At 40.2% G+C, this 23,521-nt stretch overlaps 1 protein-coding gene across 2 annotated transcripts in view; it reads left to right on the forward strand.

Annotated features, from left to right (window-relative positions):
• The window catches only part of xrn1 (5'-3' exoribonuclease 1), a 111,483-nt gene that overhangs the window by 76,365 nt on the left and 11,597 nt on the right, over nt 1-23,521 (forward strand). Inside the window, exons 28-38 of one of the 2 annotated variants that reach the window (XM_033031911.1) lie at nt 1,621-1,677; nt 2,778-2,910; nt 4,292-4,361; nt 4,636-4,855; nt 6,165-6,296; nt 12,628-12,765; nt 13,207-13,348; nt 14,989-15,086; nt 16,789-16,926; nt 19,672-19,806; nt 22,677-22,845. In XM_033031911.1, the coding sequence (XP_032887802.1) occupies nt 1,621-1,677; nt 2,778-2,910; nt 4,292-4,361; nt 4,636-4,855; nt 6,165-6,296; nt 12,628-12,765; nt 13,207-13,348; nt 14,989-15,086; nt 16,789-16,926; nt 19,672-19,806; nt 22,677-22,845 (1,432 nt within the window). Of the gene's footprint in view, nt 1-1,620; nt 1,678-2,758; nt 2,911-4,291; nt 4,362-4,635; nt 4,856-6,164; nt 6,297-12,627; nt 12,766-13,206; nt 13,349-14,988; nt 15,087-16,788; nt 16,927-19,671; nt 19,807-22,676; nt 22,846-23,521 lie in introns of those variants that run through there. The other variant, XR_004413812.1, reaches the window with a different exon arrangement.

The raw sequence follows: 23,521 nt of genomic DNA on the forward strand, positions 1-23,521 counted from the left end.
TTAACTCTTGCGTCAAGTCGCCCCGTGAAAAGGCCGCTTAAGGGTTTGACCTACTCCTGCACCTAATGTCTATTGTCTATTGATTTCCTCAGCAAAACACTGATTTTCAGGTACTAGAATACTGAAATGCTCTGACAAAACTTGGCAGCTCTAGATATGGGGGAAAAAGCCAGAACGGGGTACTGATTTTGGATGATCAGCCATGATCATATTGAATGGCAGTGCTGGCTTGAAGGAACAATTAAATTCTTACTTGTTGCAGCACAACAGAATATGTAAACATAGTACACTAATCAATATAATAAACGAGAGAAAAAAGGTTTAGTGTGTATATGTACACATACCCAGAAATGCACACACACACATATATATATATACACGCATATATATATACACGCATACATACGTACACACAAAAAACAAACAATAGTAGTGCAATAATAACAATAATAAGTCTATTGTAGTTCAGAGCTTATTTAAGGTTGTTGTGTTTAATAGCCTAATGGCTGTCGGGAAGAAGCTGTTCCTGAACCTGGACGTTACAGTTTTTAGGCTCCTGTAGCTTCTTCCCGATGGCAGGAGTGAAATGAGTGTATGGCCACGGTGGCGTGGGTCTCTGATGATGCTGGCTGCCCTTTTGAGGCAGCGACTCCGGTAAATCCCTTTGATGGTGAGGAGGTCAGAGCCGGTGATGGACTGGGCAGTGTTCACAACTTTTTGCAGCCTTTTTCGCTCCTGGGCATTCATGTTGCCGAACCAGGCTGTGATGCAAGCAGTCAATATGCTCTCTACTGTACACCTGTAGAAGTTCGAGAATCCTCTCTGACATACCAAATCTCCGTAATCTTCTCAGGAAGTGGAGGCGTTGATATGCTTTCTTTATAATTGCATCAGTGTGCTGGGTCCAGGAAAGATCTTCGGAAATATGCATGCCCAGGAATTTGAAGTTTTTGACTCTCTCCACCATCTAAAAAGGATTATGGGTCCTCATCCTTCCTCTTCCAAAGTCCACAATCAGTTCATTGGTTTTACTGATATTGAGATTCAGATTGTGTGCTGGTGCCATTTGGTGATTAGGGGACCGATTATGAGAGGACCAATGATAGATCCTCTTGGTACACCAGAAATGATAGTGCATTGATGTGAAAAGAATTAATGGCAGATGGATGTGAATGAATGGATCCTCCTACAGATAAAGCTTCATCTAGTTGCAGACTGATGGCTAATCAGATGGAGGCAAGTTCAGTCTTTCTGATGCTCTCAGGCAGGTGCTGTAGTGCATAGACGATGTAGCAAATATCCCAGATGACATGGACTTGAAAAGGGTAATTTCCTGGGAAGAAATGTCTGCTGTCTCTTTATTGATATATCGCTGCCTGAGCTCACTGCTTCATCTTGTAAATGTGATTAATGTCTGCAAACCCTATTATTAAAATGGATATTTGACAACTTCTTCCAATTTTGCAACTAAAGTTCATTTTGTTTGCAATGTTTGAATTGATGTAACATTTGTTCATTTGGAATTTAAAATATATATGTTAGAATCATGCTTTAAATTGTGGCATAATGTTCATTTGGGAAAGATGACAAGTTTAACATCAGTGTTATGATTATTCTTAGCAAAGAAGAAGTAACAAAAAAGTAAGGGTGACTGTGAAGCCACATCTATTGTACAGGGTAAGTTCAATTATTCTGTTTAATCAATACATTAACATTATACATAATTCTGAATTCAAATGATCTGAGAGAGGTTTTCCATTTATTGTGCAATTTAGCACCAGCAAGCAAATCTACTGTATGTGTTGGTGCATAGTTGTACCACTGAAGGGAATAGGGTCTTGAAATCAAAATCCAGATTTTATTTTGTTTATTTATTTCATTTGGTTACTTTGGTGAATTCTAGAGGTTTTTTTGTCTGCGATTATTAAGAAAATAAAAAGTGTTGATCACATGAGCACATTGCGGAAAAGAAAATCATCTCAATTGGTAAAATTTTGTTGATCATTAGAAAGATGGAAAACCTTTCTGAAGCCAGGAATATATATGGGCATTATTATTTTACACCTTCACCTGGTGGGATTTTAGTTGACTCATTTAGCAGGCCTGGCATCATCTGTGAAAAACAACAAAACTTACTAATATTTTGTTCCATCCAACCTCAATCATTTGCAATTTGGGAAGGTGCTGAATGGAGGCAAGACAGCAAATGAGTGGACCTGTTCCTTAGGGTTATTTGCAGGCTCTGCCTTTGAAGTGACTATTTGTGAATATTGTCAATGGCCTTTGATTTGCATTCTATTCTCTTGGACAGAGAGATTCAGCACCATTTCATACAATTCTGACTTAAGGAATCATGTTCAGAGATGGGTCTAGTCCAGTATTGATGGTGTCTCCAAACGGAAAAGCTCGGAGCATGTAAACGGCTGGACCATAATTGCTTTATCTTTATGGGGAGTGATAGAAGAACTCTGAATCTCTGAGTGGGCAACAACTTCTTGCAAGTGAGAGGACGATAGGAAGAGACTCGCACATAAATTATTGGGATAGAGTACTACATGGTGGATGGCTTGGAAGCGAGACAATGACCAGTACAAATGTTGTCATCACATGGAACATGAGTTAGCATCCTTTTAGAATTTTCAAGATCTGGAACTTTTGTGCATTCATAAATAAAATGTGCTGAAAATGCTTTTCCTGTTATTAATTAAACTGCATTTTAAACACCTGAGTATTTTCAAGGTTTTCTTTTTTTTCTAAGTTTTTATTTCCCTACACAGCCTCTGGAGCAGCAACATGGTATAGTCCCAGACAAAGATGCAGAGTACCTTTTATTTGATCGTGTTGTGAATGTGAGGGAGGACTTCTCAGTTCCTGTTGGTCTTCGAGGAACTATCATAGGAATGAAAGGAGGTGAAGTTTTATAAAGAGCATGATATTTAGAAAAGGTTAAGTGCCATGATCTCAGATAGGGGGAACACAAATCTTTACCTTTGTAATTTAGCACTTTTTGTACATTTTTAGTCTGTTCCACCTGATTGCATTCTTTACACATTATGTTTGGTAAAGCAAGAGGCTATTTTGCCTCACTCTGGTCTGCCTGTTTATGGGTGTCCTGCGTCTCTCGATGTTTGGGACCAAATAAGGCTCTAAGACTACTCTTAGTGGTTCTTTTTATGGAGACCTTGTCTTCTGGTTTCAAATTCCCATTTTTTTAAAACCAGGAATAATAATTTTCATGTGTGTCGACTTATGAAAATCAACCTGTTTTGTAATGTTTCTAATTGTAGTTAGTATGTGGCTTTGCAAGGTCATCTTCTTGGCTGAGCTGTATACAGAATTCATTTGACAGCAGTTTGGATCTTCATATTTATTTATTCATCTTTTTGTTGTATATTATTACTTTGTATTTCACTTTGTTTCGTATTTCTTATTTATCTTTTTTTCAGGCGTCCTTGGCCTTAAGAAATCATGCCTGATTAAGTGTATTTTGCTGCTGTAGTAATAGAAAAAAACATATTAAACATTTTGAAGCATTTTTCAACACTGTATCATATTGTTTGCGGTGTTCCCTTTTCTCCACTCAATTTCCCACGATAACGCTGCTCTCATCATCTATCCACACCTAATGCCAATGTTATTTACATTTCTCATGTTCCTACATTATGCTCATTTGGTGGAAATAATGAATTTCTGTGCCATCCATACATTTATGTTTCAGATTTGCCACCAAGCTTACTTTGCCTGAATGCACATTATCCATTTTTCATTCACGTGTTGTTGATGACACAGTTAGGGACCAGGTTTAACTCCTACATTCAAATTAATTGGATTAATGATTTTCTTCTCCAGGCTCATTATAATGACAATGCAATAATATTTATTCAAATTCCCACTGGTTTTGAGAATTTCATGTAATTTTACCTGTCATTCATCTTTAGGTTGTGTTTTTATTAAATCAAAGCTGTGTTAAATTTAGTAAAATAAATAATGGGTATAGTGAGAAAGTTGGTATTAAAAGTTTAACTTAAGCAGTTTTAAAAACAATGTTTAATTTCATCACCCTTTCCTTCACAACCGACCATCAGCAGAATTTATTTTGTGTATTGCTAAGGTTATCTAGACTTCTGGAAACGTTGTCTTACGGACAATTTATGTTTGCAATTATCCTCATTTTGGACTAAATAAGTAAACTATGTGATTATTGATCACTATGTGAGGCAAACGGTTATTTTGCTGTTATTGAGGAAATTCTATTTTTCTTCAATAATATTTTGAATTTGTCTTTTTATAGCTGAGCGAGAATCTGATGAATTTTATGAAGTATTATTTGATGAAGAATTTCCAGGTGGACTGACTATAAGGTTTGTGCTTTCTCCTAATTTACTTAAGCCACTGTTGAAATCAATTAAAGCCACATTTGTGTTTTCATTGGTCGGCATTGTGACTCTAGGATTAGTCCCTTTATGAAAAGTGAAAGTAAGATTAATTGTGTTGCATGGAAAGATTATTTAGCCTGGGTTTGTATATTTTTGTGGACTTTGGGTAGTGCTAGCATCAATACATTTACTTCCCAAGAATATTAGTACTCTAAAAATGCAGTTTTGATGTCACTAATTATGCTACAATTGCCTTTAGATGCACTCCTGGCCTAGGCTATAGACTTCCGAAGTGTGCCTTGATCGTTCTCAGTCATGGGAACCGCTTGGAGTTTGGTGGCCAGAAAGCAGCAACGCTATTAAAACCACAGCCAGCACCAATACCTCAACATTCTATGTATTCTTCTTCAAAATCTTCTCAGAAAGTATCAACAGGAGGCCTGAACCACTCTCCGCTCTCCCTATTTGTGCCCACACAGGTAACATAATATTTAATTAACTAAACCACCAGGGCGGCACAGTGGAACAGTGGTAGAGTTGCTGCCTTACAGCGCCAGAGATCAGGGTTCGATCCTGACTGTGGGTGCCGTTTGAACAGAGTTTGTGCATTCTCCCTGTGACTGCCGGGGTTTTCTCTGGGTGCCCTAGTTTCCTCCTATTTTCCAATGTGTGTGCAGGTCTGTAGGTTAATTGACTGCTGTAAATTGATCCTAGTGTAGATAGAACGGGTGTATGGGTGATCGTTGGTAAGCGCAGACTCAATGGACTGAAAGGCTTGCTTCCATGCTGTATCTTTAAAGTTAAAACAAGTTTCTGATATTGGAAATCTGAAACGCCTTAGAAAATGTCAACAGAAAGCAATGAGCCAGCCAGAATCTATGGGTTAGATGTGGGCCTGGACTGTTATGTATGGTCTTGGTTTCCTTATTAGTGGTATATCAACAAATTGGATGAGAATGCACAAGACATGGTTAATAAGTTTGCAGATTATACTAAAATTGCTGGTATTGTAGATCGTGAAGGTGGTTATCAGGATTTATAGCAAAACCTTGTTCAGCTGGGGAAGTGGGCCGAGGAACAGCAAATGGAAATTAATTCAAATAAGTGTAGGATGTTCTATTTTAGGATTTTCATGGCCCTGAATAGTCTTGTAGAACAGAGGACTGAGGAATACAAGCACATAGTTCCCTGAAAGTAGGGTCACTGGTCGACAGCATTCTGTCTTTAGGGCATTGTGTATCGATGATGGAATCTTATGTTGCAGGTGTACAAGTGTTGGTGAGGCACTTGGAGTATTGTGTTCCGTTTTAGTCACCCCGGTGTAACAACGATGTCATTAAGCTGGAAACAGTGCAGAAAAGATTGATGAGAATGCTGCCAGAACTTGAGGGATTGAGTTATAGGGAGAGGTTGGGCAGGCTGGGGCTTTATTCCATGGAACCCAGGATTTTACACATGCTAACTGGAAGAACAGCACCTTGTATTTCGTATAGATTGCTTACAACCCAGCGATATGAACATTGCATTCTCCAATTTCAAGTAATATCTCCCAAAACCCTCTCTCTTCCCCTGCTCCCATCTCAGATTTATCCCACCGCCCTGTGAGATTTTCATTGTTTCCATTTTCTGCTCTGTGTTCTGAAATGCTTTACGATTGAATAGACTCAGCTGATATTCTCTGGACTGCAATGGGTCAGACTCACTCTGGAATCTGCAGAATTGTAGCTTTGTGTTAAAGACGTCAGTATGCCAAAAGAATCACATTTTTATCTGCATTTTAATATTTAGCAACTTAATGGAAGACAGCCATATCTCAGGGCAGAAAATCAGAGCAACCAAGTTAACCATCTGAAAGCAAATGGACCATCTAGCTTTCATAGAAATGGTGATCATGAACACAAAAGAACATCTGCTAAAGTGGTAGGAAGGATGTTCACTTCTGAAAACGTGTTAAAAATGTGAATGTTATGTTCATATTGCTTTTTCTCCTCTTCCTGCACGCATTCAAAAACAAAATGTTCGACAGTCATTTTGTCATTGTTTGCGCAGTTACATTAAACAACAGGTTTCCCTTGCATGCGATTGTAGTAATGTAGAATCTGGATTTTATTTAAATATAAATATTAAATATAAATATATTTTATTTATTTAAATATAAATATTTGAAACTATATTTCAAATGTCATTAGAAACGGGAATAGTGCCGGAGGATTGGCGTACTGCGCATGTTGTTCCATTGTTTAAAAAGGGGTCTAAGAGTAAACCTAGCAATTATAGACCTGTTAGTTTGACGTCAGTGGTGGGCAAATTAATGGAAAGGATACTTAGAGATAATATATATAAGCATCTGGATAAACAGGGTCTGATTAGGAACAGTCAACATGGATTTGTGCCTGGAAGGTCATGTTTGACTAATCTTCTTGAATTTTTTGAAGAGGTTACTCGGGAAATTGATGAGGGTAAAGCAGTGGATGTTGTATATATGGACTTCAGTAAGGCCTTTAACAAGGTTCCTCACGGAAGGTTGGTTAAGAAGGTTCAATTGTTGGGTATTAATGGTGGAGTAGCAAGATGGATTCAACAGTGGCTGAATGGGAGATGCCAGAGAGTAATGGTGGATGGTTGTTTGTCAGGTTGGAGGCCAGTGACTAGTGGGGTGCCACAGGGATCTGTGTTGGGTCCACTGTTGTTTGTCATGTACATCAATGATCTGGATGATGGTGTGGTAAATTGGATTAGTAAGTATGCAGATGATACTAAGATAGGTGGGGTTGTGGATAATGAAGTAGATTTTCAAAGTCTACAGAGAGATTTATGCCAGTTGGAAGAGTGGGCTGAAAGATGGCAGATGGAGTTTAATACTGATAAGTGTGAGGTGCTACATCTTGGCAGGACAAATCAAAATAGGATGTACATGGTAAATGGTAGGGAATTGAAGAATGCAGGTGAACAGAGGGATCTGGGAATAACTGTGCACAGTTCCCTGAAAGTGGAATCTCATGTAGATAGGGTGGTAAAGAAAGCTTTTGGTGTGCTGGCCTTTATAAATCAGAGCATTGAGTATAGAAGTTGGGATATAATGTTAAAATTGTACAAGGCATTGGTGAGGCCAATTCTGGAGTATGGTGTACAATTTTGGTCGCCTAATTATAGGAAGGATGTCAACAAAATAGAGAGAGTACAGAGGAGATTTACTAGAATGTTGCCTGGGTTTCAGCAACTAAGTTACAGAGAAAGGTTGAACAAGTTAGGGCTTTATTCTTTGGAGCGCAGAAGGTTAAGGGGGGACTTGATAGAGGCCTTTAAAATGATGAGAGGGATAGACAGAGTTGACGTGGATAAGCTTTTCCCACTGAGAGTAGGGAAGATTCAAACAAGGGGACATGACTTGAGAATTAAGGGACAGAAGTTTAGGGGTAACATGAGGGGGAACTTCTTTACTCAGAGAGTGGTGGCTGTGTGGAATGAGCTTCCAGTGAAGGTGGTGGAGGCAGGTTCATTTTTATCATTTAAAAATAAATTGGATAGTTATATGGACGGGAAAGGAATGGAGGGTTATGGTCTGAGCGCAGGTATATGGGACTAGGGGAGAATACGTGTTCAGCACGGACTAGAAGGGTCGAGATGGCCTGTTTCCGTGCTGTAATTGTTATATGGTTATATGGTTATAACATTCAGAATAATTGCAATTTTCATTAGACGCATGTTGTTCAGAATTGAATTTAGCTTATTTTTAGTTTAATCATTGAATTCCAAGCATACCAGCAGTAAAACATAGTCAAATAAAGACATGTTAAGCGATAACAGAATAGGTAAAAATGAATCCAGAAAAATATTCCAGAAACCTTCAAATCTCCATTGATTTTCCTGCTGCCATGGTTAATTTTTGTAAGATTCTAGATATTGTATTATGTTTTTGCATTTCCCTCAGAGAGGTTTAATAGAACTTGCTGCAGTGTACAGTGAAAAGGTCTCCATTGTTGTGCTTATTGATGCATTGGTAGATACACTGTTTACTGTTTTATCCCTCTGGGTATATTCATAGGAGTTAGAGTGCCGATGGAATCTTTGCTTAAAGGGATCATGATAACATATGTGGAGGGAAAAGGTTACTGGCAGTGCAGCTGTGCTAGTAACCTGACGCAAAGCTCAGTGCTGCTCTCACTGCTGCACTGTGCCAGCAACAACTCACTGTGCCAGCAACATAACACAAGTCCCACTCTCTAGTACTCCCATAGCATGAATTCTTCATAGCTAGATTTATAGAGACAGGCGAGGATGAGCAGTGCAGTCGATGCTGGGGTATTTGGCTTGGATGCATTCTGGTCAGCATGGTGAATATGGGCCATTGCTTGGGGATTGGCAGCAGCTTCCCACCTCCCAGATCCTACAGTCTTATGAACTGTTCTTGGATGTTTGTTGGCTACACAGCCCTCCGTAGTCTGAAGATTTCGCAGTGGTAATGAGCTCAATAGATAGTGACCATATTGAGCTTAAAGAACATCGAGAAATCTCGAGGCTAGGATGATAACATCTCCCATCACCTCTAATAAAAGGTGACAAAAGAGTTCACAAGATTGGGGCTGTTTATCAACAAGTTGACCCAGCCAGCACCAATCCCAGCAATGGCCCGTACTAAAATGTGCTGATTGCTGTTTCTCCCGAGCTCTACATGTAAGCATTAAGCAGCCACATTGCTTGCACCAACAACAGCCATAACAGGCAGCCTCCCCACACCAACTCAGGGACAACGCATTGCTGCGGGAGTTTAAAAGTCTGTGGCTCAGTACTGTGCAGCATAAGGGCACGTTCATGCCCTGTTCCTGGCGCAATGTCCTGGCACAATGCTGCACAATGCTGTGCAGTAACCAACCAAATTGATTTATTCTATATAAACCTATAAGGGTTACATAGCTCCTGACTGTTTGCACTGGATAACCAATATAATGAATCAACACTTTGTGCGTAATGCTAATGTGTTTGATTTTCATTTTCCAATTTGGTTTACTCTATCCATCTGCAAGCGGATAAGAAAAATGAGCTTTGCTGCTGCCCTTCAGTGAATGCTGAATGTACAATGCCCTCCATAATGTTTGGGACAAAGACCCATCCTTTATTTATTTGCCTCTGTACTCCACAATTTGAGATTTGTAATAGAAATAAATCACATGTGGTTAAAGTGCACATTGTCAGATTTTAATAAAGGCCATTTTTATACATTTTGGTTTCACCCCATGTAGAAATTACAGCAGTGTTTATACATAGTCCCCCATTTCAGGGCACCATAATGTTTGGGACACTGTGTCAAGTAAATGGAAGTAGTCATGTTTAGTATGTTGTTGCATCCTTTGTATGCAATGATTGCTTGAAGTCCGCGATTCATGGACATCACCAGTCGCTGGGTGTCTTCTCTGGTGATGCTCTGCCAAGCCTGTATTGCAGCCATCGTTAGCTTATGCTTGTTTTGGGAGCTAGTCCCCTTCAGTTTTCTCATCAGCGTATAAAAGGCATGCTCAATTGTGTTCAGATCGGGTGATTGACTTGGCCACTCAAGAATTGACCATTTTTTAGCTTTGAAAAACTCTTTCGTTGCTTTAGCAGTATGTTTGGGATCATTGTCTTGCTGTAGAATGAACCGCTGGCCAATGAGGCATTTGTTTGAACTTGAGCAGATTGAAGTGTATAGACATATCCTATCTGCTCAAGTAGAAATAGAATTCATTATGCTACCATCATCAATGAAGATAAGTGAGCCAGTACCTTCAGCAGCCATACATGCCCAGGCCATAACACCACCACCATCGTGTTTCACAGATGAGGTGGTATGCTTTAGATCTTGGGCAGTTCCTTCTCTCCTCAATACTTTGGTCTTGCCATCACTCTGATATTGATAATATTGGGCATTTTAGGTGCCTGACAAAATGGAGGATTTCTGCTTTTGCAAAGCCTGCTTGACATCTTTTGCAAAAGCTGCAAAGACCATGAGGATCATGGTTCCCCCCCCCCCCCCCCCCCCACCACTCATGTATTTCGTGCCAAGGGTCTGTGAAGATATAATAGATAGGCTGTGGGTCAAGCATCAAAAATGTGTCTAGAAATCAACTTTCGTGACCCATGTCTTGGAACCACATGAAATTGTGCACAGATTTGGTTAAAATATAATAATTGAGAAGGAAATCATAACTCGTCAGTGCCAATAGTTGCACATTAATTAATTAAACTAATTAGAAACTGAGATCTAAAAAGTAAGCGCCATCTAGTGTGTTGCAGTCTATTTAAACCATATATTATACCATATGTATATATATATATATATATATATATATATATATGACGTGAATATGACTGTAATCATATATAATTATATTATATAAAACTAATATAATGAATATAATTGTGAGGTTTTTTTTTAAATGAGACTGCGGCAGAGGTCCAGCTCCTGAACCAGCCTAATTAATGGGTAAGGGCAGTTCCTGTGGGTTCCCCCATTTGCTGAACCCCACTGACTGCCAGTGTGCAGAGTGGGGGTCATGGCCATAGTGGGCCAGGCTAGGAGAAGGCTAAGGCATCTTCCAATGACAGGAAAATGCCTAACCCTAACCCTGACTCGCCTCCCTTCCAGAGCTGCCCACGGCTGGAGCTGGAGCAGCTTTGGGACCGGCTGCGGGCTCTACGTGTGGCCCCACAGCGCGTCCACCTCGGCCAGCATGCCTTTCTGGATTATCATGGTGATGATGATGGGGAGCAGCACTGCCCTGCACGCCCCCCGGGTTGCCTTCAGCACCCCCATAGCGCCGGCTCAGTCAGTCCGCCCGCCCGCTCGCTCGCTGCACCCAACGGCCGTCCGACCACTCACCGCACCCACCGGCCGTCCAACCACTCGCAGCGCCCACCAGCCGTCCGACAGCCCGACCGATCCACCACAGCATTCATCGGCCTACCGACAGCCTGACCGACAAACTGACTGACTGACTGACTGACTGAATAACCGACTGACTGACCGTAATCCTAACCCTAGCTCTACATTTGCTGTTTATCATTTTTATTTAACAGTTCACATCATAACTTTATAAAGATAAATCAATTGAAAAACAAAATGATCTGCAAGGTTAGCCGTACCTATATTCCTTGGAAACCTTGCCATTGTTTTGATGTAATTAGGAGGCAGCCATGATCCCAGGGTCCTCGCTGCCTAGCGACCATGAAACAAAGCGCGGGATTGCTCAATTTGCGTCCGACCTCAATGTCAAACATGCATTGATTGGACAATTACTACTCGGAAAACTTGAGGTTTTTCTCATATTTTTAAAAAATGTGCAGGTTTTGGTCTTGACGAGTTTCAGGTATGATTTATATAACATTTTTACACAATATGTTAAAAATTCAGGTAGTTTCGTGAGTTGAGTTACGAACTTGAATGAAAAAGCCCCTTGGCCCACAGCCTAAAACAGTTGATTTTGATAAGCCTAAGGTTTGGCTGATGTCTCTAACAGTTTTATTCTTGTTTCTCAGTCTCATAATGGCTTTGTTGACGTTCATTGGCACAACTTTGGTCCTCACGTTGATAAACAGCAATAAATGTTTTCAACGGTGATGGAAAGATTGGAGGAAAGACTAGGTGCTGAGAGCTCTCTTAAACCTGCGTTAAGGAGGCAATTAAACACACTTGAACAATTACAATCACCTGTGAAGCCATGTGTCCCAAACATGGTGCCCTGAAATGGGGGGATGGATGGGATGGGGGGGGGGGGGGGACCATGTATAAACACAGCTGTAATTTCTACATGGTGCACCAAAATGTATAAAAATACCCTTAATAAAATCTGACAATGTGCACTTTAACCACATGTGATTTTTGTAAATTATAAATCTCAAATTGTGCAGTACAGAGGCAAAGAAATAAATGATTGGTCTTCGCCACAAACATTATGGAGTTCACTGTAAGTTCACCGCACCAAATAGCTGACCTGTCATTTATTGGTGAACTCCCACAAGGGATGCTCACATGCTATCGGCTAAGTCACTCATCATTGGCATGCTTAAAATGTATGAATTAGCTTTTTAAAGGGGAAGTTTATTTCTGGAGAAGTTAACCCTATTTTAATATGGAACTTTGCAAGAAGATTCTACATTGTTGAACTCTGTCAGGAACGGAATTAAAAAATAAATATCAAAGTAAATGGAGCTTGTTTTTCTTTGAATGAAAACTGATTTGTCATTTGAGTTGAACGACATTATCTTTGTGTCTTAGGATCAGCTGAAACCAGATGAGTTTTCCAATGTATGGCAGTCCTTACAGAATAATTTGGGAATTTCACCCGTCCCTAAACAAAGCAATTCTCAAGGTGCACAATTAGCCTGCAAACCCGATTCTGGTTGGCAAGAAAAGGTAAGCGTAACAATACTAAATCGCAAAGGAGGGCATTTGGCTGATGGTGTCTGTGCAGATTGTCAAATATGTTTCAAACTTGGAAAGTTTAACATACTTTTCACGACGATTTACTACCTGTTCCTTTAGAAATGTTTAAGAGAACTTAAAATAATCAAAATTACTATTTTCACTATATTTTTGCCTGATAATGAAAGGATGTCTTCTGTTTCCAATTCCACTGCATTATGTTTCATGCAAACATAGAAAAGTAAATACTGAGATCCTAAAACCCATGTTTTGGACAGGTTGCTGTGAAAATTTATTTGAACTATTTTACTGCTAATTGGCAGAAGATATTGTCAATTGATGCATCACCACAAGAGAATGTGATGTTCACTGTTGTATTTTGGGCTAAGTGTATGCACATTTTATTTTATTTACCATTTTCTACCTTCTTAGCCTGCTTCTAGCTCAGCATCCATTTCTGGGTTTCCGTCCCCAAAGTCTCTGACGACAGAAAATAATATGCAGCCCTTCAAAACTGATGAGCAACAAAAGCAGAGATGGGTACCAGGAGTACAAGTGACACGAGTCAGGAAAGGTAACCAGTGGAATGAACTTGGTTAAACTTCATGGTTATGGTTAAATTGTTTAATGGAATATTTGAATTAAAATCAACACCGGGTGTTTCAAAGATGCCTGAAATCTTCGTATGTCACAACCCATTTAGAATTTCTTAAGTTTTAATCAGTTTTGAAAACATGGGCACATCTGACAAATGTTGATGTGCATATTCGTATCAATACTTAATTCTATCCAAAATCTTGCTTCCGATAGAATTAAGTGTTGATACAAATGTGTTTTTATTGAAAAATGGTATTTCATTTAATCACTGATTGTGAGAAACCTGCTGTTGGAAAGTAATAGAATATGAAATATGTTTGTTTCTTTATATTGTTTTGATGTGTTAATCTACACTTGTGAAGGTGAATAAGTACAAATATAATGGCCTCCTTTGTGTTGTATATTAACAATGATTCATTTAATCATATAGCATGCGAGGCCCATTTGTACGTGTTTGACCCATATCCCTCTAAACCTTTCCAATCCACATACTATGCAAATGTCTTTCAAAGCTTGTTGTACCTGCCTCAACCATTCCTACAGCAGCTCGTTTTGTTCATATACTACTGTCTGTATGAAAATGTTGCCACTCGGGTTCCCATTAAATCTTTCTCCTTTCACCTTAAATCTATGCCTTCTCGTTCTTGATTCCTCACCGCTAGGAAAAGGACTAGCTGCGTTCACCCCATCTATGCAGTCATGATTTTATGCACCTTTATAAGAGCGGACCTCAGTCTGCTATGCTTCAAGGAATGAAGTCGAGACTGCCCAAATTTCTCCAAAAACTCAGTCCCTTGAGCCTTGGCAACATCCTCGTAAATGGTTCCAATTTAATGGCATTCTTCCTGTAGCGTGGTGTCATATAACACAATACGCCATGTGTGCTCAAAACCATCTTGTAGAACTAACATAACATCCCAACCTTAATGCCTAGAGCCCTTGCTCTTTGTGGACAAGAAATGGCTGGGTTATTTTTCACATGCTCGGGTAGATACATTGACACTTTTCAGGAACCATTTGGCTGAAATCATTGATTCTGGAGCAGATGTCTTAATTACACCTACGATGTTAGAGTCCCACATCCTTTGCTGTAGTCAGTGCTGTGTTGTTTCTTTATCACATTTCGTGAATCAAATTGGCTAACATCCAGCTTCTTCGATGGGAGTACATGAGGAAGTTAAAATGGACAAGCTACTCAGCATTTCTGTCTAAACGTGGGTGGTCATTGGCACTTTTATGTTGGTCCCTTCCGACATTGACGATGGAAATGTTCTAGGTGCTGCCTCCTCCTGATTAGCCATTTATTGTCAACACCCACTCATGGCTACATATCTTTTCTCTTATACTTTGTTTGTCATAAACTGCTAAATTGTGTATTTGTTTTCCAGATTTTAGTAACACCTTCGCACGTGTAGCATTAAATTATCTTGTTTATCGACTTGTGCCATTGAGTTTCCCACTTTTATATTTCTTCCCGTATCTATAGCTAAGAGATTCTGTTCAATTTTAATATACCAATACTCAATGCAAATGAAATGTTCCTGTCGTCTGTATATTAGCATTATTTTATAGAGGTTGTATTTTGAGAATTAAAGCTCATCATCTTGCATCCACTAGCTGAAGAGGACAACTCTGAAAATTTCAACACAAGAATTTGGGGACCTGAAAACTCAGGCCAGTCACAATCGTCCATTTCTAATTTGTCAAGTAAACAGGTATGTACACATTTTAGGATTGTAAATTGGAATTTGATGTTCTGCAGTCTGGACATGGATATTACAACATTTAGAACATCAAACTGTGTGGAAACCAACCATGCTTGTCGATGGAGAGTTAGCAGCTGTTCTTGGCTTCACTTCTTGCACTTACAGCTCTGATTTTGCAAATGTGAATGTCTGATTCAAATTTGGCATAGATTCCAGCACATCTTGCCCACTGAGTTCTGCAGCAGAACCATGATGTGTTGCAGCGAAGGCTGTGATGCACAAGGCCTACGTTTTATGCCATGGAGGTCTAGCAAATAAACAGCAGTTCTAACTGCAGAGTCTCAACTCTTTCAATTTAGATTTAATCCTGACCTCGGTCTGAAAAGGACACACCATGCTGGAGTAACTCAGCAGGTCAGGCAGCATCTCTGGAGAACATTAATAGGTGACGTTTCGGGTTAGAAGCCCTCTTTAGACTGATTTGGGGGAGGGGGAGGGGCGAAGAAAGCTGGGAGTGAGGAGAAAGTGCGGCAGATATTAGGTGGACACAGTTGAGGAGGCAGATAGTTGGAACAAAGGCCGGAAATATAAGCAGGTGTGGGATAGACTGATTGAATTGCAAATTGTGCAGCCAGAGGAAGGAATGAGGGAGGAGGGGGAGGGGAAAATAGGTGGGAGTCCAGGTAGGGCACAGGGGGGGGGGGAAAAGAGGAGTGAGGGTGAGAAAGGTCGAGGGGTGGGGTTGCTGGATGTTACCTAAAATTGAAGAATTCAATGTTCATACGGTTGGGTTGTAAGCTGCACGACCTTTGCATGTTATCCCTGTGAGCGCACTGTTTGTCCCAGTGCTTAACTTTACTACCACATTCCAAAAATGTGCAGTCTGGTAAATAATTTACCCACTGTAAATTGCCCCTAATGTGTAATGTTTAGCAGAATATGGGAGAGAGCATATGGAAAGTATGTAATGGGTTAGAGTAGGATTAGTGTCAAATGAGTGTATGATGATGGGTGCAGAATCAACGAGCCAAAAATATTGTTTCCATACTATTTTACTTCATGACATTATAATGGGATTACTGACCTATGAAAAAGTACCTTACTCACTTTGCATTTCTTTAATGTATTTATAATTCATATTTTAACATGAATTATTTTTCATTTTTCATTATTTTTAAGCATTTACTCATTTAAATCTACCAAAACAGTTATTTAAATATCTCTGAAACAAACCCTTGAAAATAATTTAAAAGCCGTGCAAGTCACAACTGGCTAAGATTCTGAGTTTAACAAAAGGATCTGAGTTTAACAAAAGAAAGTGGGACGACAGATGGCACAATGGGCTAAGTGTTCGGCTGGCAACCGGAAGGTAGCTGGTTCTGATCCCGCTTGGAGTGCATACTGTCGTTGTGTCCTTGGGCAAGACACTTCACCCACCTTTGCCTGTGTGTGTCCTTGGGCAAGACACTTCACCCATCTTTGCCTGTGTGTGTGAATGTAATTATGTGAAGCACTTTGGGGCCAATGCAAGTTGACTAAAAATGTGCTATATAAATAAAGAAATTTAATTTTAATTTAATGCAAACATAACCAAATGTCCTTTTTTATGTAGAGCTAGCATAATTGATGACTGTGAATTGTTTAAAAACACATTTTTCATTAAGCTTGGAACAAGCACAAGTGTGTGTTATGTTGGTTTGAAACTTTGCAGGTGTGTACTGGCAGTAGTAAACAAAGTATGAAAATTCTCAAGAGGAATGAAGACTTAAATGAAGAGAAACCTGCTGTGGTAAATTGTCAGTCATCTTCATCTTCAACTTCAGCAGAAAAATGTGATTCCTCCACCAAGGTAAGAAGCCTGCTAGCTATTGAAGTGCATAGTGGATTTTCTCAGAGATCTTCGGTTTCCTCCCACACTCCAAAGACGTACAGATTTGTAGGTTAATTGGCTTGGTTTAAGTGTAAATTGTCCCTAGTGTGTGTAGGATAGTGTTAATGTGCAAGGATCGCTGGTCGGCGCGGACTTGGTGGTCCGAAGGGCCTGTTTCTGCGCTGTATCTCTAAACTATACTAATGTGTTCAGCTTTAATATAAAAAGTCAGTAAAAATCAGGAACTCATTTCCCATCAACCTCTACCCTTCTTTGAATGATTGTTGAGGAAGTCAGTTTGAAAATATACTGGTTATGGGCCTGTCCCACTTAGGTGATTTTTTTCGGCGACTGCCGGTGACTGTCATAGTCGTAGTTGGTCGCCGTAAAACCGGCGACTGGACCCCCCACGACAATGTCTACAACAACCTACCACCCAGTCGTTGTCCAGCTACGGCAAGCTACCGACAACCAGCGACCCATTAGGACGTCCACCTACGTCCACCTCCGACAACCTACGTCCGCCTATGAGCACACCTACAACAACCTATGCCCACCCGCAACAAGCTACGACAAGGTAAGATAGTTCAGTCGCCGGGACCTGTCGCTGGTTGACGTAGGTAGTCGCCAATGGAATTCACCAAAGTCAGCACGAGCGACAAACTACGTCATCCTGGCGACAACCTACGACAAGCCAACTGTCGCCGACTCGCCAAAAAGTTTTGAACATTTCAAAATCCAGCAGCGACCAGAAAAACGCTACGATTTTTTGGGCGACTGAGGAGACTACTCTCAACCATGTAGACGACACCCCGGCGACCATGTGGTGACAGCCGAGTCGCCTATAAAATCGCCTAAGTGGGACAGGGGCATTAATCTTTTTGTTTAGTAGCAGTATTAATAGATGTGAAACCAAGTTGGAAATTGAATGAGAGATATCAAGCAACTGGTTTGAGAAGCTGGGTGCCCGAATCCTGATCCTTATCCACTTTGCTGAAAGGGATGGATGTAAATTGTTAATGATAATTTATTTCAAAAGTATACTTCTGGTTGAACGGAAAACAAGATTCACCTAACCAAGCATGAAAGATCATCGAGCTGTTGAATCATTTTCCTCAAATGTGATTTTAAGATAAATAGTGCAAACATGGTTAGCTGGTGAAATGACTTTGATCTCTGGAGATCTGTACAACTGTAAGCACTATATGTAAACGTATCTGCAGATATATTTGACAAATGGAAATAGATGCTATTTAAACTTTTTTTCGTTTTCTCTTCCCTATCCGCCTCCCCCGCACGTTCTGCTTATGGAACTTTCCCTTAATACTTCCCTTTGGACATTGAATCCTTTGACCATTTCAATTTGCTTGGATGTATTTAGATTTTTTCATTGAGAAAAGCATATTCCTTTATCAAATAATGTTCTCTCATTTTAGTTTGGTCGTAATGTCACTTAAGAGTGAATATCAAAAGATTTGTTTTTCAAGTTGAGTTTGGTGTAACGGTTTTGACAAGGCAAAGCTGTGCTCGTGAATTTTTTCATACATTGTTTGATGTAATGCTGGTTGTTGTGATGTTCTCCACCTTGTATCATGAAAAATGATTTTTCTGCAACAGAAAAAATTCTCAATGGGAGATATTTTGCTGGTATGGTCTATTTTGGTCTTGCAGGCTAATCTTGCATTCTCAAATTTCGTTTGGGTTTACAGTATTTACTGGCAATGAAGACGCACCTGCGTCAAAGACCCCCATTTTGAGTTGCTAAATTTTGAAAAAAGGTTTGCGGGATAGGATCAAGGGATTGGTTTAGTCAGTAGAAAGGAAGATGTGGAACTCCTTCAAGGAGGCAATCTGGACCGGGGAGCCTCCATCTTCGCCTGTCCCACAATGTGCTGTGCGGTTCAGGTCTGAGGGACGGGGACTCCTGGCTCAGGGAGATCACATAACGGGGAGAGAGAAAGAGAGAGCCTGGGACGGAGCAGCCAGCCTTCCGCACAGTAGCTACCCGCCAACCACCACCTGTGTCGAAGGACACTGGCTGGCTGGTGGGTGGGCCGGCAGAAGGCGCTGAGGTGGAGGCCGGTTCCGCTGTCTGGTCCCGGCGGCCACTCGCAGCCACCCAGGTCGGCTGCGTGCCCTGCAAATGGCTGCAGTTCCCAGGTCGCCTCGCTTGCCCCAGGTCTGGCTGCAGTTCCCAGGTCGGCTGCGTGCCCCGGGAATGGTTAGTTCCCAGGTCGCCTGTGTGCCACGGGACTGGCTGTTGTGCCCAGGTTGGCTTGCTTGCCCCAGGTATGGCTGCAGTTCCCAGGTCGCCTGCGTGCCCCGGGACTGGCTGCAGTTCCCAGGTCGCGAAAACTAATTGAAAACAAATACGCCTGCGGGCCGGATGAGTTCGGTTATGGGTCGGATCTGGGTCGTAGGTTGCCGACCCGTGTGTTGGGCCTCATTGTGCCCCCACCCCCCCATGTTTTAAAAGCGATTTGGCCTAAGTCTATCTTTCTTGGCTAACAAGCTAACCTTCGGCCTCCAAGACGCAGGTACATTTTCGGGCCTTATTTTAGGGTAAAAAATAGCACCTTCGTTGCCTGGAAATACGGTAATCTTTATTCTTGCTATTTATCTGTAAAAAAACAATGTTTTTGCATCAGCACTTCAAGCTCCTCTTTGTGGTTCTGTAGTTTTACTTGAATATGTATTTCATGTTGCAATGCAATATATCAACAGATATCATCTGAGTTTGAAGAATTAGTTTCATTAAATACACCCAGTGGACAAGCAGGAAAAGATGCACAAGACTCTCAGCCCAAAGAAAACAAAGGAAATAGTGGGGAACCTTTATCCCCACAATCTTTTGCAATGGTAAGTGTTCTCAAGAAAGTTATATTGTTAACATGGAAAAACTAAAATGAGATTATAAACTTTATACTAACTATAACATTTGTGTATCTGAGAAAAGATAATTTCATTGTCCTATTCATAATGAACTTTGGCTCCTGGGTAAAAAACATTCTTCCCGAAATTCTCAGCTTGCTTTAAACCTGTGCCTTCTGTTTACAGGCACACCTGCAAAGGGAAACCATTTCTAATTATCCAGCTATGGATAAACAAATAATTTGTTAAATTACACCAGATTATCAATTATTGCATCATATACAGTTTAGTTTAGAAAGAGCATGGAAACAGGCACTTCGGCCCATCGAGTCCACGGCCCATCGAGTCCACGGCGAACATTGACCACTGTTCACACTAATTATTTCGCATCCACTCGTTGCACAACAGAGGCAATTTACAGAGGCCAATTAACCTACAAACCCGCATGTCTTCTCCATGTTTTCTTCGGGTGCTCTTGTTTCCACCCAAAGACGTATAGGTTTATAGGTTAACTGGCCTCTGTAAATTGCCTCTTATGCGTACAAAGTGGATGCAAAAGTGCGATAACGAGTTAGAACAGGAAAGGGTGCACAAGAACAGTGCCCTGGTGAGTTGTAAGGGAGCACCGGATTTGGAACATGGTGAACGCTGGAATCGCGTTCAGACAGAAGAGATTAGTGTAAATTGGCATCACGTTCAGCATGGACATTGTGGACTGAAGGGCCTGTTCCTATGCTATGTTCTATGAGCCAGTTGACGAGCCATCAGGGTTTCCAAATAGTCAGATAGTGAATATCAGACTTTAACTGCAATTTCAAAAACAAAGCGGTGAATGCTGTGTAACATATGATATTCATCATGTACATCCATTCCATTTTGAGACAGCCCAAGATTAATTTACTGAAAGAGCTAATCAGCAACTGAAATTTAACATAGCAAATTTTTTGGTTCAGTAGGGAGTTCCAAAATGTTTCAGTTCTTGTATCTCTTTACTTGTATACATAATAATTATTTTGAGATATACACAGTAACAACATTTGAATGAAATGTACTAACAAAATTGAAACAAAAAGAAGTGATGTAAGCCCTTACATGTTAGGCAGCTTCATTGTGGAGACATTTGACATTTTGACCAAGGACTGGAAAAATTAAGACAGTAGGAGAGGAAGAGGCTGAGAGAATCCTCAAGGATTGGACAGGCTAGATGTAGGAAAAATGGTCCTGATGTTGGGGGAGTCCAGAACGTGGGGTCACAGTTGAAGAATAAGGGGTAGGCCATTTAGGACTGAGATGAGGAAAAACTTTTTCGCCCAAGGAGTTGTGAATCTGTGCCACAGAAGGCAGTGGAGGCCAATTCACTGGATGTTTTCAAGAGGGTTGGATTTAGCTCTTAGGGTTAAAGGAATCAAGGGTTATGGGGGAAAAAGCAGGAATGGGGTACTGATTTTAGATGATCAGCCAAGATCATATTGAATGGTGGTGCTGGCTCAAAGGGCTAAATGACCTACTCCTGCACCTATTTTTCAATGTTTCTATGTTTCTAACAAAGGAAATGTCTGACAAGGAACAAATTAAAGTTGTCCAAGTAACAACTGGCTGTTGTAAGAAAGTGATTCACAGATAAATTGAAACAAAGATAAAAGCACATGTGTACGGAAAAAAATAGTTGTGGTGGGTGGGTGCGGACAGTGGTCATCGACAAATCCACACCTGACTCCTGAAGATTGTTTTTGATCTGTCGGATAGGTGTTTGGGGATTTTTCTTTATAATAGGGAGAATTCTTCTGTCATCAGCTGTGGAGGTCTTCCTTGGCCTGCCAGTCCCTTTGCGATTAGTAAGCTCACCAGTGCTCTCTTCTTAATGATGTTCCAAACAGTTGATTTTGGTAAGCCTCAGGCTTGGCTGATGTCTCTAACAGTTTTATTCTGGTTTCTCAGTCTCATAATGGCTTCTTTGACTTTAATTGGCACAACTTTGGTTCTCATGTTGATAAACAGCAATAAAAGTTCTCAACAGTGATGGAAAGATTGGAGGAAAGACTCAGTGCTGAGAGCTCTCTTATACCTGCTTTAAGGAGGCAATTATTACGCACCTGACCAATTACAAACACATGTGAAGCCATGTGTCCCAAACATTATGGTGCCCTGAAATGGGAGGGACTATGTGTAAACCCAGTTGTAATTTCTATATGGTGAAACCAAAATGTATAAAAATTGTCTTTAATAAAATCTGACAATGTGCACTTTAACCACGTGATTTTTTTCTATTACAAATCACAAATTGTGGCAAATAAATAAATAATGGGTCTTTGTCCCAAACATTATGGCGGGCACTGTGATCTCCAATTTAGCACTAGTAATGTTGATGTTATAAATAAATGCAAATTGATAACAGAAGCAAATTAATAAGAGTGCTGGAGCAGGCATCAGCCCATCTCTCACTCCTCCCAATCTCACTCCTCCCAATGGGACCTTTTTAATCGTTTGTTTAAGATCAAAGAGAATAATTTAAAGTTAACTATCTTTGCATGAAAAAAACTGGTAGAAAATGTAATTTATGCCCAGCCTATCATTTTAATCTGAGGAATCCTAAATGTAATATGCAATGTGATGACTGCAGACCCTGATTAACTGTATGTAATTGAAAATATTCTTCAGCATATCTTAATTCACATTACCTTCTTGAATTTAATAATATCTCTTTGTCAAAATATTTCCCTGGTTCCATGAATTACTATTCTCGTCCCTAACAAATTATGAATTCTGACTTTTTCCATGCATCTTAATTATTGAGAACATACGAACTATTTAGAAAACCTTTGATAACATAACAAATATTTTTTTGATTTTGCTGATAGAAAGGAACACAAATGTTAAAGGAAATTCTGAAGATTGATAGTGCAAATCCTGCCCTTGATAAAGAAGCTAACATATCTTCTAATGTTAAGCAAGAAAGCTCTCCAGCTGCTTCAGTCCATCACGAGAGAGCAGGATATGCCTCCCACCAACGACCATTAAAAAAACTTGGTAAGTTAATCACCATTTTCAACATTCATCTTACTAAGGATAAATTCAAACAAGAGATTAGGGCTGGTGTTCTGGTAACTGCAATTTATTACCTTTTTTTAAAAATGGAACCATAAGGAAGAGACCTGAAGTTGAATCCTAGCCCCTCATAGCATTTATACTTGTCTTATCAATGAGTAATGTGTAAACTGAGTTGCGACAGCTTTTTGTGTCTATCTTATCAATGAGTAATCTTGATTAGAAATTGGAGAACTGGCAGTAAACATTACAAGCAACCTCGTTTTGCTTCAAGTCCAAACCTTGATGTGAAATACTTTACTGGAGATACTTCTTTTAGTGGCAAGAAACGTAGTGCGATACTCATCTATGGGCCTGTTAGATGTACCTCACATTGACAAGTACTTGAATATTGTTAAATTTTACCAAATTTCATACACCCAGTCATGAGGAATCATTGCAAAGGAAAAAATAACATGTGCCAAGTGGACACAAAAAGCTGTAGTAACTCAGCGTTATCTTCAGTTTAAACCAGCATCTGCAGTTCCTTCCTACACATTGTGCCTAGTGGTACTATTCAGAAACAAAAACATATGTTTTCTTCGTTGGCCAAACTAGCTTTCTACCTCATCTTTTGTGGTGATTATGATTCCATGCAAAGGTGTGATTACATCAGCAG

The sequence above is a fragment of the Amblyraja radiata genome, chromosome 13 (genome assembly GCF_010909765.2).
Source record: "Amblyraja radiata isolate CabotCenter1 chromosome 13, sAmbRad1.1.pri, whole genome shotgun sequence".
Taxonomy (NCBI): Eukaryota; Metazoa; Chordata; class Chondrichthyes; order Rajiformes; family Rajidae; genus Amblyraja; species Amblyraja radiata.